The 15,868-nt window shown below is 49.4% G+C and overlaps 1 protein-coding gene across 10 annotated transcripts in view; it reads right to left on the bottom strand.

Annotated features, from left to right (window-relative positions):
- FAM118A (family with sequence similarity 118 member A) overlaps nt 1–14,403 on the bottom strand; it is a 33,397-nt gene extending 18,994 nt beyond the window's left edge. For 3 of the 10 annotated variants that reach the window (XM_030914960.1, XM_030914962.1, XM_030914955.1), the window contains exons 1-3: nt 14,055–14,321; nt 1,337–1,454; nt 313–568 (exon numbers count right to left, since the gene is read on the bottom strand). In XM_030914960.1, coding sequence (XP_030770820.1) covers nt 313–568; nt 1,337–1,383 — 303 coding nt within the window. In that variant the 5' untranslated portion in view covers nt 1,384–1,454; nt 14,055–14,321. Of the gene's footprint in view, nt 1–312; nt 569–1,336; nt 1,455–5,465; nt 5,604–14,054 lie in introns of those variants that run through there. The other 7 variants (XM_010367850.2, XM_030914957.1, XM_010367772.2 and 4 more) reach the window with 7 other exon arrangements.
- Nucleotides 14,404–15,868: the final 1,465 nt, after the last annotated feature.

Genomic DNA, 15,868 nt, shown 5'->3' with positions numbered 1-15,868 from the left:
ACTAAGTGAACATACAATCCCAAAGTTCATACTGAGTGCAGCTGGACCATCTCCCTGAGACCATCTCACACAGTCAGGCTCTATTTAATAGGAGTTACTTTAGGAGCCCCACACTGCACTGTGCCTGGCATTCCCTCAATTTTAAAAGACGACTCTCCAATGGACTCAAGGATTTCTGGCTCATCAGGCCGACTCTGCTGAACACTGAACACAAGTTAGGCCTGTAGAGTTTAACATTAGGTTCAGACTCATCCAACCTGGTGCAGAACCAAGCTGTCCCCAAGAAACCAGAGGTACTTGTCTGACACTTACAGGTGACATCTTCCGGATCAGATCATGGGCGACAACCAACAGGTCCCGGTCCTTTGTCACTTTCCTCCGGAAGTCGGCGACATCTCCGGGGTGCAGCACCTCCAGCTGCTCTGCGGCCTCAATGACGGCCTCGATGCAGCTTCTCCACGAGCAAAGGGCAGGGATTCCCGGGGCCACTGCTGCGCTGACACCAGTCCCGATAACCAGGAGCAGCTCCTGGGGCTGTTTCCGGATGAGGCTTTTTAAAAACTTTCTACTTGAAAACAAGGAAGCGAGAGAACGAAAGTCAAAGCGGAAACATTGCAAACACAAAGTCTGGAACTCTCTGCGAGTTCAGGCCTTGTGCTGTACACACACACACACACACACACACAGTCCCCTCTTACACTGCGGGGAGTCAGCCTGTGTATCCTTCTCCGTGTATTTATTTCACGTTCTACCCTTATTCCTTAAAGGATGTGTGACAGCTGTGTCTCATGCGTCTTAAGTTGCTCAGTGTTAAGCTCATGTTTAAGTGATACATATTTGTGAACCAGAAGTTCAGCAATTTTCATTCCTTTGAAGCAGCACACAGCTTATGAACACAAATGATGATGACAAAATGACCCCTCCTTGCAGTGATGGATAAGAAAGTTACTGGCAAATGCTGGTTTTCTGCCGCCCACCACTTCCAACCCATTCTACAGTAAGTGCCTCTTTATCGTGCTTCACTTTACAGCAAACACAGCCTGCTGTCCATCTGTAGTCAGAGAGTTCTTTCTTAGGAAGCCTGACACTGCCAGTTCTAGATCTGACCCCTCTAATGACATGTTGCTCGGTTTGGAGACTGGGCAGAAAACTGCCTTCTGGAATGTTCCTTACATTGAAGTCAAGGGTGGAAAATGGTCCCTCGAGGTTCCCTCATGCCCCAGTGTTTCCACTTCACTTTGGCCTTTGCAGGTACTAAAGAACAGGCACGCAGACTCCCGAGAGATACTAGATGAAGTCAATGAAGCTGCTTGAAGGCAGAGCTGCCTTTAATTACCTGGATTTTTGTTCACTTCTATTTGTTGTCTTCTCCACTGAATCCATCTGTGAATTCTGAAGGGAAAAATTAGTCAGAAGTGACTTCTATTTCCCAGGTCCAAGTTTGTATTTGTACCCTGGAAGAGAGTTAAGGCTAGAATTAAAATGGAAGGTCCTCGACCTTTATTTAAATTAGAATATCTGAAAAATGTCATATGCAAATGACGCACACCCAAAACGTTTCCTAAGCCACCATTCCTCGTCTCACGTGACTCATCGGGCTAGTTGGACTCTCGCTGTTCTACACGCGACAGCATAGAAGGAAAACACACACACAGGCGCAGATGGAGGGGTGGGCTCCGTGGGCTCCAGGCTGGGGGTTTCGCTGTCTCTTGGGACACTGCTCTAGAAGAATTTCCAGTGCACATGAACACAGATGACTTATCACAGAAGCAAAACAGTAAGCGGCACAACAAAGCGAAGCCAAAGGTGGTTTTGCAGAGGAAGCCAACAAGTAAGTGCTCGAAGGTGCACAGCGCTGGGCTGGAGCATGGCCCTTTCTCAGCATCAGCACCCGCTCCAAGGCACCACTGAAATCTCCCCTCGGCCTTACTGAAATCTAGTCGAAAGAAGTCATCCAAGTAAAAAGTCAATTCCTACCTTATATAAAAATCGAAATCCCAAACCATCTGGGTCTCTATCACCAAGCTATCTCCATATTCCTTAGTTTTTGCAAAATCAGACCAGATGTGGTAATCCCAGCTTGTAATCCCAGCATTTTGGGAGGCCAAGGCGGACAGCTTGAGCTCAGGAGTTCAAGATTGGCCTGGGCAATACAGCAAGATCCTGTCTCTATAAAAAATTTAAAAAATTTGCCAGGCATGGTGGTGCATGCCTGTAGTCCCAGCTACTAGGAAGGCTGAGGTGGGTGGGTTGCCTGAGCCTGGGAGGTCGAGACTGCAAGGAGCTGTGGCCATGTCACGCCACTCCACTCCAGCCTGAGCAAGAGTGAGACCTCGTTTCAAAAATAAAAAATAAATAAAAAATAAAAATTTTCCAAGATCACATTTTCCCCCAATTCTAGAAATAATATCTACTATAAGCAAGGAAAAATACAGAAAAATAAGGTTTTGCCTATAATCCTATGACCTCTGAGCATTAACTGTTAACATTTATATATTTACTCTCTTTTAAAATTGTTTACAAGGGAGGCTGAGGCAGGAGAATATCTTGAACCCAGGAGGTGGAGGTTGCAGTGAGCTGAGATCACGCCACTGCACTCCAGCCTGGGCAACAGAGCAAGACTCCGTCTCAAAAATAAATAAACAAACAAAAGTGTTGACATCATTTGAGAACACAGAGCATATCCTACTTTTTCATGCATTAAAATAAATATATCTCCTTTATGTTATTAAAAACTATTCATAAATGTAAGTGTAATGTACATATATGCGTCTTACTGACACATCTCTGATGCAGAATGTCAGTATAACACTCTGACGACCAACTTGGTGCACAAAGCCTATATATTGTGAAATTACTTATTTAGGAGAGATTTCAGAGAAGAACTGCTGAGTTAGAGAGTATGAACACTGTAAAGTATCTTAGCACACACTACCAAACCGCTTTCCAGAAAAGTGGTCGGCAGAACGCGTCGGGGCTTGCTTTGCCACATCCGAACCAGCACTGACTGAACATATTACTTCGGCAGAGTATGGTGGCTCACATCTGTAATCCCAGCACTTTGGGAGGCTGCGGCGGGAGGATCCCTTGAGCCCAGAAGTTCAAGTCCAGCCTGGGCAACATCATGGGGAACCCCATTTCTACAAAAAATACAAAAATTAGCCAAACATGGTGGTGCTCATCTGTAGCCCCAGCTACTTGGAAGGCCTGAAAGGTAAAATCACCTGGGCCCAGGAGGCTGAGGCTGCAGTGAACCACGAGTGTGCCACTGCGCTCCAGCCTGGGCCACAGTAGTGAGACCCTGTCTTAAAAAAAAAAAAAAAAAAGAAGGAGAAGCAGGAGGTAGAAGGAGGAGGAGGAGGAGGAGAAGAAGAGAAGAAAGGAAGAAAAAGAAAAATTACCTTTTTTTTTTAAGACGGAGTCGGCCAGGCGCGGTGGCTCAAGCCTGTAATCCCAGCACTTTGGGAGGCCGAGACTGGGCGGATCATGAGGTCAGGAGATCGAGACCATCCTGGCTAACACGGTGAAACCCCGTCTCTACTAAAAAATACAAAAAACTAGCCGGGCGACGAGGCGGGCGCCTGTAGTCCCAGCTACTCGGGAGGCTGAGACAGGAGAATGGCGTGAACCCGGGAGGCGGAGCTTGCAGTGAGCTGAGAGCCAGCCACTGTACTCCAGCCTGGGCCGCAGAGCAAGACTCCGTCTAAAAAAAAAAAAAAAAAAAAAAAAAAAAGACGGAGTCTCACTCTGTCACCAGGCTGGAGTGCAGTGGCACAGGTCCACTACCACCACATCCGGCTAATTTTTGTATTTTTAATAGAGATGGGATTTCACCATGTTAGCCAGGATGGTCTCGATCTTTGACCTCATGATCCACCTGCCCTGGCCTCCCAAAGTGCTGGGATTACAGGCGTGATCCACGGCGACTGGCTGAAAAATCACTTTTTCACATGTGTAATCTTCACTCACACACACACACCCCGCCACTAGAATCACGTCATCAAAAGTAATTTTCCAGGGTAAGGAAACAAGGCTTAACCAGTCCATAAGCATCATGAGATGGCAGAGCTAAATGGGATCCCGGTTATTCCCTGAAAATGTATTCAACTGCCTAAGTCCATGCATACATTTTCCCAGGGAGAGTTCACAGCTTCCATCAACTCCCAAACATGTCTGCGACCTTCCCCCAAATGCTAAGAACCCACAGTCCACAGGCCAAGAAAGCGAGGCTCACAGACGCCTGTAACCTGCCCCAGGGAAGGACTGGCAGTCGGCCAGGGCTAGGCCCGAACACTGATCCTTCTTCCCACCGAGGAGTTAACATCCATCACCAAACTCATCGTTTTTGTTTTTTTGATCTACTAGATCCTTTCTAAGGAAAGTAACAACTCTTGAGTTTCTCCACTGTATAACAGAATCCCTCTACCATATGTTAATAATATAAGCAACTCTGGACCCCATTCCTGAGATTTCAATGACTGATTTAACTGTTCACCAATCCTCAGTTTTACCAACTATAAAACATGGATTCTTGCTAATGCGCTGAGTTTGGGAAGCTCAGGCCTCTGTATGAAAGTGCTCTGAAAGTTGGAACTGTTGAGTCCAACAGCTCAGGCTCTGGCCTGTGGATGAGGCTGCCCCGCACTTCCCTTCCTGGCCTCCTGCTGCGGGGCAGGACTCAGGAGCCACTCCTGTTCAATCCTATTTGGAAGGGGACTGATAAGAGGGCTCATCAGCTGATTAATCCAAGTGCTCCCACTCCTGGCCCCCAAAATAATCCACATCACTTCCAAATAGTTACTCCCCCCTGTCTATGAGAAGGGCTTGTTTAGCTCAGCCTTCTGTACATGACATTTTAGAATATTTTTTAAACACACACTAGTCAACCAGTGACCTAAAAAAACCGCATGTCCAAAACTGTTACCACAGTAAAGAACTTTCTGGCCGGGCGCGGTGGCTCAAGCCTGTAATCCCAGCACTTTGGGAGGCCAAGACGGGCGGATCACAAGGTCAGGAGATCGAGACCATCCTGGCTAATATGGTGAAACTCCATCTCTACTAAAAAATACAAAAAACTAGCCGGGCGAGGTGGCGGGTGCCTGTAGTCCCAGCTACTTGGGAGTCTGAGGCGAGAGAATGGCGTGAACCCGGGAGGCAGCGGAGCTTGCAGTGAGCTGAGAACCGGCCACTACACTCCAGCCCAGGCAACACAGCGAGACTCCGTCTCAAAAAAAAAAAAAAGAACTTTCAAAATCTACCTCTAGTTCTTTCAACTACTGTTCAACTGCTTTGGATTCTCCATATATATGCGATTATGGTTACAAATTCAAAACCTAAATATTGCATTTACACATCTTCAAAAACAGTATGAACAAATTAAACTTTTGCAGGCTATATTTAACTCCGAAATTAAGTGATTTCAAAGTTTCCCAAAAGAACAAGGTATCACTATTCCTAACACTTATGTAACAGGCCACAGCTTGCACTCCTGGGTGGTTTGTGGCTGGCTTAAGTGCTCAAAACCTCTTTCTCAGCCTGAACTGCAAGTCTGGTACTGGCTCCTCAGACAGTATTTCAAACAGAACCACACAGAGTTCAACCTCAATAGGCAGATGGGAAGTACCCAATTATATAAAACTCAACACAGTAACTCTGCAACCTGAACTGCACAGTTGCCCATATTTAGACATTTACAGTTCATTATCACACTACATGTTTAAAGACATTACCTCATTTCCTGTTTTACAGCAGCATAAACATCAGAGTCAAATCTCACAATAACCTAGAAATAATCCTAAATCTCCCCCTTGTTTTTAAACCAAAATCCAAGTAAGGTGATCTCCAAAGCAATCAGCACCAGGTCCTCGAAGTTTCAGCAGGACAGCAAGCTCCAGCATTCTGCTCCTATCCAGACACTATCTAAGCCAATCAGATCCCAGACAACAGTAACAAAACCCTTTGGAGGCCTTTCAGACACTGCATCTCTTGGTTTCCTTGGTGACTGTGTCGTCAGCACGGTTTGCAGGCCCAGAGCCAAGTCATCATAGCAACCCTTCTCTGTTTTCAAGAACCTATCAGCATTGCTGAAAGCAAAATCTGGCCCCAGCAGAGATTCTTATAAGCAGTTCCTGTCTTTTTTAATCCAAAGCCAAAGTCTTACCAGGATGCTGTCTGCTTAGAACTTGAGATCACTAGCATTTTATAAACTAGCACAGAGTAGCTAGAGACAGTCGTAGTCTGCAATCCCTGTAATCCAGCACTACGTAAACATTCATCAAACCGAGTTCAATGCAAAATATAAGCTACCAAAATCGAACTTGTTATTTACAGGTAGTAAAACAAAGCTACCTCACGACCCTACTGTGGGAGGATGTTAATGGCCCCGCCCCTCTCATGCCTGCTGGCAGCCACACCCTTCTACAGCCCCTCACAGACTCTAGGCTTAGCCACGTGATTTTTGGGCCACTGAGATATCAGCAAATGGGATAATGGGAAGCAAGTACAAGTCTGACACACCCTTTACCACAGAGCCTGTCCCAGTGGAACTCTGCCCTGCAGAGCTCTGGCCTGCCACTCGGTGGGCAGCCGAGAGGTACCATCCACTGACACAAAAGCAAGGCTGCCTTGGACCACAACTGCATGAGTGACCCCAGCGAGCCTGGCAGAAGAACCTGCTGGGCCGGGACCTGGGCCCGGGCCTGGGCCTGGCGCTGAGCTAGCAAATAGGCTGTGGCTGTCTAAACCCTGGTGGGACAGGGAGAAGCCCAGAGTGCCAAGGAAAACAGAGCAGAGAGACGAATGAACTGACATCATGAGGGTCTGTGGGGAGAGGGGAATGTGTGTCAAGAACTATAATGATTAAAAGCGGCATAACAAAAAAACCTTACATTACTCGCTTTCCATTATAAGCTATATTTTCACTTAACAAGCACAACCATCAACTGGAAGTGTCAAGATTGTGGGATCCTCAAAAGTATCCTTTAAGAAAACTCTTTTTTTTTTTTTTTTGAGACGGAGTTTCACTCTTGTTGTCCAGGCTAGAGTGCAATGGCGCAATCTCAGCTCACTGCAACCTCCACCTCCCAGGTTCAAGCAATTCTCCTGCCTCAGCCTTCCAAGTAGCTGGGAGTACAGGCATGTGCCACCACGCCTGGATAAGTTTGTGGTTTTTTAGTAGAGACAGGTTTCACCATGTTGGTCAGAGGCTGGTCTCGAACTCCTGACCTCAAGCGATCCACCTACCTCAGCCTCCCAAAGTGCTAGGATTACAGGTGTGAGTCACTGTGCCCGACTCTCTTAATTTCTTTCTATAAACAGATGATCACATGGGCTTTGAGCAGTTTCAAAAAGCACGAAGATAAAGCGTGTTCAAGCAGCATCTGATTACAATTAAGCAAGAGGGACTCAGAGTAAACATATGCTCAAACTACATCCATCTCACACAGGAGTGAGTGGTATCACGTTTATTCGGCAAAGTTTCCGAATGCTGACCTTTAACTCACCTGTAGTCAACTCACAGAGTGATAATAAAACGAACCTAGAATTTGCAAAGAAAGTCAGACAAGGTCACTGTGACTACAAATGAGTTGATTTATGTTGGGCCCTTAGAGCAAAGCCCAGCAACACAGTAGGCTATTAGTACCAATATTACTACTGCCACTGTTACAAAAGTGCCTCACACTAAGAAACCATTTATAAATGTGCTACTGACAGGAGACAAGAGGCTTGGAAATACTAAATTTAATCTGTGTAGCCAGGGTGGATTCTAAGGATTGGAATGTCCTTAAAGGAGGCCAGAATCTATCCACTGCATTCTGACTATACCAAGGCAGGTCTGGAAGATGGGGAGCCTTCAAGCAAGCCCTTCCCAGCATGACCCTCAGCATGAGAGATGACTGCATGCCATGGAAGCTCAATGGCCAGACCCTGCTCATTAATATCGTCCTCTCCCTTCATTCTAGATACGATTCCCACAAACTTCCTTTTTCACAGCAATCAGGTCTCCCATGTAGGCTTGGGAGAGGAGAGTGTGGCAGCAGCAATCACTGAGCAAGGCTGGGTGTGGGGCTCACACCTGTAATCCCAGCACTTTGGGAGGCCAAAGCGGCCGAATCACCTGAAGTCAGGAGTTCCAGATCAGCCTGGTCAACATGGTGAAACTGTGTCTCTAATAAAAATACAAAAATTAGCCGGGTGTGGTGGTGCACACCTGTAATCCCAGCTACTCTGGAGGCTAACACAGGAGAATCGCTTGAACCCGGAAGGCAGAGGTTGCAGTGAGCCGAGATCGTGCCACTGCACTCCACACTGGGCAACAGAGCAAGACTCCATCTCAAAAAAAAAAAAAAAATCACCGAGCAACTGAGCAACAGTCTTCAAGCACATGTGGCAGTCATATTTCCAACCACAAATGAATCATCTCCGAACTAGCTGACAGGTGAGTGTGATTAGCATGATTAGGTTCACCTGCACTGGAAACAAGGCACAAATGGGCAAAAAATTAAGCTTCTGGAACTGCAAAGGAGAGGCTTAGTCTTGAAACCACAACAACTCCACCTGAAGCAGCATTAGGACTAAGGTGGAGAAAACACAGGACCTGGAGACAAGGAAACGCCACCCTTTCCCCAGCCAGGTAGACTTCTCTCAACCTGTTTCCCCGTCTCCTAAATGGGGATTCCAACATGCACAGGACCGACTGGACTGCTGCAGACTTGCAAGGGAGACACATACCTGAAAGGTGCTCAGTAAAGCGCACAATCTGTTACTCAACTGCCTCACGCCAGCACCACTTTTCCAAGGCAGTCACCACAACTACTTTCAATGTAATCATGGTTCTGGTAAAACTTAATTTCAGCCATTACTAATAATAAGGGATCTTCAGGATGAGTTATTTTCTTCAATTTACAGAAAATACGAACCCTTAATTTGAACGCACTCCACTTAACGAATCACTTTTTATTCCGTTGAACTTAATGGGAAAAATGTCTTATTTTGTAACGATGGAAATAAGTTAGTTGGATTCCTGAAACCAGTCCCACCAAACAGAGCTGCTTGGACCTACACATCCAAACCAGGAAAACAGCAAAACCCACCACTAGAAAAACAATCTAATTCAAATTTAGTTTAATTTGGTCACAAATTAATTCAAAGAGCAACATTAATTACTGCCACTTTTTCAGCCCTTAATAGAGATTCAAGGGAAAATGCTAAGCGTTTTAACGCACTATCTCAGTTAACCCTCTCAATAACCCAATGAGGTGGTGACTATGACCCACAACCTGGCCAAGGCCGACACCGAACCCTTCCAACAGGCCAGCCCCAAGTTGTGTGTTACATATTCTTGTGCCTTCCCTCCTAACATCAGTGCAGCTTGAAATGGCAAACAAATATACCTGATATTTTACAGGGAACTCTGCCATCCACTAAAACATTCAACGTTTTACATACAGTTTGCCCACCAGATAGGACACATTAACTCAAATAAACGTGTTACTTAACAAGCCAATGTTAAAACATGCCACGACAGAGGCCAGGGGCTTATGGACGCACCTGCCTTTAACCCACCTCGAGAGGATACATAAGACGTGTTCTAGAAGGTAAACCTTCAACAAAATTTAAAATGACAGAATTTCAGAGCGGGCAGGATCTTAAAGGTTACGTGAAACCAAATGCCCTAATTTTTCAGAAGTGAAAATTGAGACTGAGAGGCAGTGACTTCGTCAACTTCCCCCACGGGGCTGGGAACAAGCTATAGAGTAACTCCTGGCTCATGTCCCATATTCGTCCCACTGGCCTGGGCATTGTCTGGTCCACTGTGACCCCAACACTTTAAGGCACTCATTTCTACCTCTTTACCACCAAATCGTTACAAATAAGGCACAGAGCTTTGTTTTCTATAGTTTTTTTGTTCCCCGGAAATGCTGAAAGAAAGAGTTGCCATTAGGCAGACAGAAGAGGCAGCAGGCAGAGCAGCCTCAGGAAAAAGACCAGCCCCTGGACAGTGTGCTTATCACCCAACTGTCCCTGTTAGCTTGGCGGGGTGGGAACAGATAAGGAGGGCCAATGCCACCTATGGAGGAACATAAGGTGTTCCTCAGAGTGATAATAAAATGAACCTAGAATTTGCAAAGAAAGTCAGACAAGGTCACTGTGGAGGAACAATGCCACCACTCAAGAGAAGGGCATTTTCCTGACAAGGAGACGCTGCAGGCTCCTTGAGGGAAGGAGGCAGGACATAGGAGCAAGAGCCTGGCCAACAAATCAGTACTGGCTGAAATCCTTACTACCTGGGCAAGGACTCATTCCTGAGACTATTTACCTTTTCTACAAAGAAAATAATATCTTATACCTCCTAAGGTATAAAGCTGGAAGCTTTAAATGGAATAAAAGAACAAAGCCTGGAACAGCATACTTCCTACTGCACCCTAGATGTGTGCCGGGGAATGAGGCCTAGATTTAATTAAAATTAAATAAAGCTAATTAAATAAAATTAAATAAAACAGCTCCATCACATGAGTCATATTTTCGGTGGTCGGTAGCCACAAGCAGCCAGTGAATACTGGACAGCAGTCATCACATGTGGGTTACCACAGGAAGTTCCACTGTGCAGTTATCCCAGAGTCTCTCTCTCCCTCACCTAAGTCGAGACTTCAACAAACAATTCCTGTAGATTTTTCTTCCTAATCTGTTTAATCCATACCGTCTGCCGCAGTCTTAAAAGCCCTCACAAGCTGGCTGGGCACGGTGGCTCACGCCTGTAATCCCACACTTTGGGAGGCCGAGGCGAGTGGATCACCTGAGGTCAGGAGTTTGAGACCAGCCTGGCCAACATAGTGAAACCCCGTCTTTACTAAAAATACAAAAAATTAGCTGGGCGAGGTGACGGGCACCTGTAATCCCAGCTACTACTTGGGAGGCTGAGGCAGGAGAATTCCTTGAATCTGGCAGGCAGAGGTTGCAGTGAGCCGAGACTGCACCATTGCACTCCAGCCCTGGCAACAAGAGCGAAACTCCATCTCAAAAAAAAAAGGCCCTCAGGACATGTCTAGCACTGAAAAGCACCTGCTTCCAGTTCCAGACCCTCTAGCCCTCTAGTCCCACATAGTTGCCAGAGGGAAATTTCTGACACGTCTGAACTTGTCTCCCCTCCAACAGCTTTCCATTTTGTTGAAATCTCTATTGGGTCTTCATCCTGTTTCCTGTCTTACTACTCCTAGAATTCTTGGAATCTCCAAAGTGCTGTCATTTTGTATGCTAATGAGCTGACTGACGCAGACAGGCCCTGGGTAGCTTCAGAAGGGTGCTTACCACCAGAAAGACCAAGGCAGGATTAGATCCTTGGAACTTTCAGCCCCACCCACTAACCCGGGGAAGAGGGGGCTAAAGATTTTGTTGATCACCAAAGACCAATGGTTTAATTAAGCATGACTACATGCTTAAGAAGTCTCCATAAAAGGCCCAAAAGGGTCGGGTTCTGAGAACTTCCTGAGAGAGAAATACAAACATGTGGAGGTTTCTGGAGGATGGTACGACCCGGGGAGGGCATGAAAGCTCCGCACAGCATCCCCCACGCCTCACCCTATTCATCTTCTCATCTGTGTCCTTTGCAATATCTTTTATAACAAACCAGTAAACATAAGTGTTTGTGAGCTGTTCTACAGCAATTTTTTTTTTTTGAGACAGGGCTCTATCTCCCAGGCTGGAGTGCAGTGTCACAATCTCAGCTCACTGCAACCTCAGCCTTCTGGGTTCAAGGGATTCTCGTGCCTCAGCCTCCTGAGTAGCTGGGATTACAGGTGCACACCACCATGCCCAGCTAATTTTTTGTATTTTTAGTAGAGATGGGGTTCTGCCATGTTGGCCAGGCTGGTCTTGAACTCCTGACCTCAGGTGATCCACCCACCTCGGCCTCCCAAAGTGCTAGGATTACAGGCATGAACCACCGCGACTGGCAAATTAATCAAACCTAAGGAAGGGTTGTGGGAACCCCAACTTGAAGCTGATGGATCAGAAGTTCCAGAGGACTAGGCTTGTGACTGGTGTCCAAAGGGGTGGAGGGCAGTCTTGGGGACTGAGCCCTTAACTTGTGGGATTTGATGCTGTCTCCAGGTAGACAGTGTCAGAACTGAATTGGAAGATACTCCGCGTCTCTTGCACAAACGATTGTCCGCTTGGTGGTAGGGAGAAACCTCTCTCCACATTTGGTCACAGAAGACAACTCTGTTGATTGTTGTTGAGTGAGAGAATAGAAAAAGCACGTTGGGTGTTTTTTCCACACACGGGTTCTCTTCAGGACCCCTAGCCCAGCACGGGGCGCCCACCTCTGAGACTCAACCTCTACTCACCCTGCCCCACTGCATCCTGTGTGGTCATTAGTCTATGGTGATGCACACAGTCACCCTGAAGCACTAAGACCCGATGGTAACAGGACAAAACCCTCACTTAAAAGTCCAGTCCCCAGGCTCAGACACGAAAGAGCAGGAACCAGTCTTCTGCGCCCGGGCTTTCAGAAGCTTCGCTCTGTTCCAGGAAGCCACAGTCTCCTACGACCACCGCCTTGGTCCAGGTCACCCCCATCTCTCATAGGGTCTTGCTTCCTCCAAAAAAGTCTCCCCACCACAGCCATATGGATCTTTGAAAAACACACCAACTCCCGCCCCTCTCCTCCCGAAGCCCCGTCACCCACTCCCTTGAAGTACCAAACCCTCCACTCAGCGTAAACTGGGCATGCTTTGGTCCTGACTGGCTCTCAGAATCACATCCTCTTTCTTGTCACTCCCGCCTCAAACCCAGCACTCTGCGAAAGTGCCAGCTTCTCCCGTTCCAGGTCTCTACCGAGACACTTCCCTCACTTCTCCCCCCGACCACCTCCCGCCTTCCTTCAGCTCAGCTGGATCATTTCTCAGGACAATGGCAGGTGCAGTCGTTCAAGAAAGGGCCAAGGGCACGGTGGGCCTCCGGGTGCAAAGCTGGGCTCTCTACAGTTAGCATTCACTCCCACGCCACCTTCATTAGGTGCGCTCCAGCCACACCTCCCGCCTTCCAACACTGTGTGCTGTGGCAGCCTCTCTGCCTTTTGACATACTGGCTGTCCCCTGGAACTTTGCCTGGAACGACCCTGGCAAACTTCTCTAGCTCAGCCTTCCCAGAGTCCCATGCCCACCCAGATGGGCTCCCTGCCAGCGGCGACACAGCTTCCTCCAGGTAAAACCGACCTACTTGTCCTATGCCCCGGGGTCCCTAGGCCCTGACAGCAGGGACCGCGTCATCTCTATTTCCAGTGTCAATTCCTGAAGCCTATCAGGCATTCAAAAAAAAAAAAAAAAAAAGTTAGTTCCTTGAATGAAAACATTAAGAGGAGGAAACAACGTAAAAGCGTCCCCATGTGCCCTAACTCGCTCCCTCCCCGGTTCGGCCGCCCTCGGCCACTTCAGGTCTCCTGATCTATAGACCGTCCTGTGCGGCCACCTGAGTCTCAGCAGAGCATTGAAAGTTAAACCCGGCCCTGCACCTGTAGGCGCGGGGACCGCAGTCGGGCGCGCTGTTACCATCTTAAGTTATCACCAGCCCTGGGAACACTTCCACCCACGCCCCGCAGGTCCAGGGACCTCAAGTTGGAGAAACGTAGCCCTGAGATCAGGTCGGAGAGGGAGCCTCAGGGTGGGCGGCACGGGGGCCCGAGGTCTAGCGGGGCTAAGGACACTGGGACCCACGGCTCCCCCCAGGAAGATGCCCCGGGCCTGGGGGCTTCTGAGGAGGCTGCTGAAAGCAAGTCTCAAGGGAACCTTGAGAGTTTCCGGAACCAACAGTTCTCAGGGCCCACTAGCGGCCGGGGTCCTCGGGGGGTCTCCGAGTTCAGAGAAAATCTTGGGAGTTTCGGAGTTCGCGGGCCTGGAGGGGCAGGCGGATCCTGAGGGGGTCTCGGGGGCAAGGACTCCAGGGGAAGAGCTGAGAGGGAGTCTTGGGGGTGGCCCCGGGGCCGAGGCGGATCCTGAGGATCTCGGGGTCCCAAGGGGCTCCGGATGCAGGGGCCGCGGCCCGCCCCGCCCCCTCACCTGCGGCGCCTCCGAGACGCTGGTCCCAGCTCGCGCTCCCGCTTCTTCACCTCCGCAGCCGGCTACGCCTCCGGGGTCTCTCGGCGGCCGCGCGCCCCTCACGCTGGGCGGGGCAAGAGGATGGTTCTCGGGGAGGGGACTGCGCGGGCACGCGGGCTAGAATCGAGAGCCAGAGCCAGAGCTAGAACCGGAGTCGGAGCCCGAGCGGACGCCACGCCGCCTCCAGGCGCCCCTCCGCATTAGCCGGCAGCGGCGCCGCCGCAAAGCCTTCCCCCGCGCGCCCGCCCCCGCCGCGTGAACGTTCCGTCCCGAAACCAACGGCCAAGCCGTTGCCGGAGGCCCCTCCCCGGGAGAGGGCGGAGCCAGGACACGCGCCCTGCCCCGCCGCCAGAGCCACTGGCACCGCCCACCTGGGTGGCCACGGTCCCGCCTACCAGGGAGGCCACGCCCCCCGGGGTCTCCAGCGCAGGCGCAATCGGGTGCGCAGGGGAGCGCTTGGGCTGGGAGTCGGCGTCCCAGCCCCACCCTGGCCCGGCGAGCCGCGCGTCGCGTTTCCTTATCTACAGAGTGGGAGCGGGAGCACTTTGCAGGGACGTGGCGAGCATCAAGTGCGATCGGAAGCGCTCCTTTGCAGCTGCATCCTGCACCACACTTAGGCACAGCTTCTGTCCCCAACCCAAGACGGGCCTAGACCTGAGGCTAGTCTCCGTCCCCCAACAGACTCCTGCCCGTTTAAATTGGCTAGTCCCCTCCCCAGCCCTACCTTCTTTCTTTTCAGAGTGCTTGTCACTCTCCGAAATTAGGTGCGCTTGTGACTGGCTCCCACTTCCCATCCGGGTACCTTATCTGTCTTGTACACTGGAAGTCCCCAGAAGCCAGCACGGCGCTGGGCACACCATGGCCTCCCACATGTTTGTGCGTGCGTGTCTCCCCGTGCTCTTCCCTCATCAAGAAATACTCTTCCCCGAGGCTGAGAATTTCTACTAAAAATACAAGAAATACTCTTCCCCAGCTTAGGTTCGATCTAACGAGGCCCCCTGACTTCTCGCGCATCCCTGTCCCAGGTTCCGCGTCCGTAAAGGGTGTGATCCTAGCACGCGCCTTGGGGGTATTGCAAGGACTGAGATTGTGCGTGGGTTGGCTGGGCACGGGCCCCCTAGCGATCTTATTACTCCTCCTTTGTCTGCCACTGAAGTCTTTCTCTTACCTAAACAAGACCCCAATCTACTTCCTATTCCCAGCCTGCGCTGCCCAAGCTGGAGTCAATTATTACTTCCTGTCTCCATAGCACCTTTTTTTTCTGCCTGATTTTAAAATTGGCTGTTAATATCTCCCCCACCCTAGCCCACCAGGAAGCTCGCATTTTGTGACAGAAGGTAGTGCTGTGTTAGCGGCCTGTGATATTTTGGGGGGTGGGGGCAGAGTCCAGAAAACTGGGGGAGCTGTGACTCTGGGATGAAGAGGGCAACCTCTGGGTGCTCCGTAAGTGGGATCAGGCACTCCCTGAGGACTTTGCATGCGTTTCTTCGTGGTGTTCTTGGGACAACTCTATGAGGAAGGCGTCTTCATTGTTATTCCAATTTAACAAGGGGAAGTTCAGGCCCAAGAGGTTGTGTAGTTCTATGCCTCAGCCTACACAAGTAACCAGCACTGCATACAGCTCCCTAACCCCTGGAGGTGCGATTTAAATGCAAAAAAAGGCCGGTGGCTCACGCCTGTAATCTCAGCACTTTCGGAGGCCGAGGCGGGTGGATCACCTGAAGTCAGGAGTTCCAGACCAGCCTGGGCAATATGGCGAAACCTCGTCTCTACTT

The sequence above is a fragment of the Rhinopithecus roxellana genome, chromosome 13 (assembly GCF_007565055.1).
Source record: "Rhinopithecus roxellana isolate Shanxi Qingling chromosome 13, ASM756505v1, whole genome shotgun sequence".
Classification (NCBI taxonomy): Eukaryota; Metazoa; Chordata; class Mammalia; order Primates; family Cercopithecidae; genus Rhinopithecus; species Rhinopithecus roxellana.
This window is presented reverse-complemented; position numbering and strand designations above follow the sequence as displayed.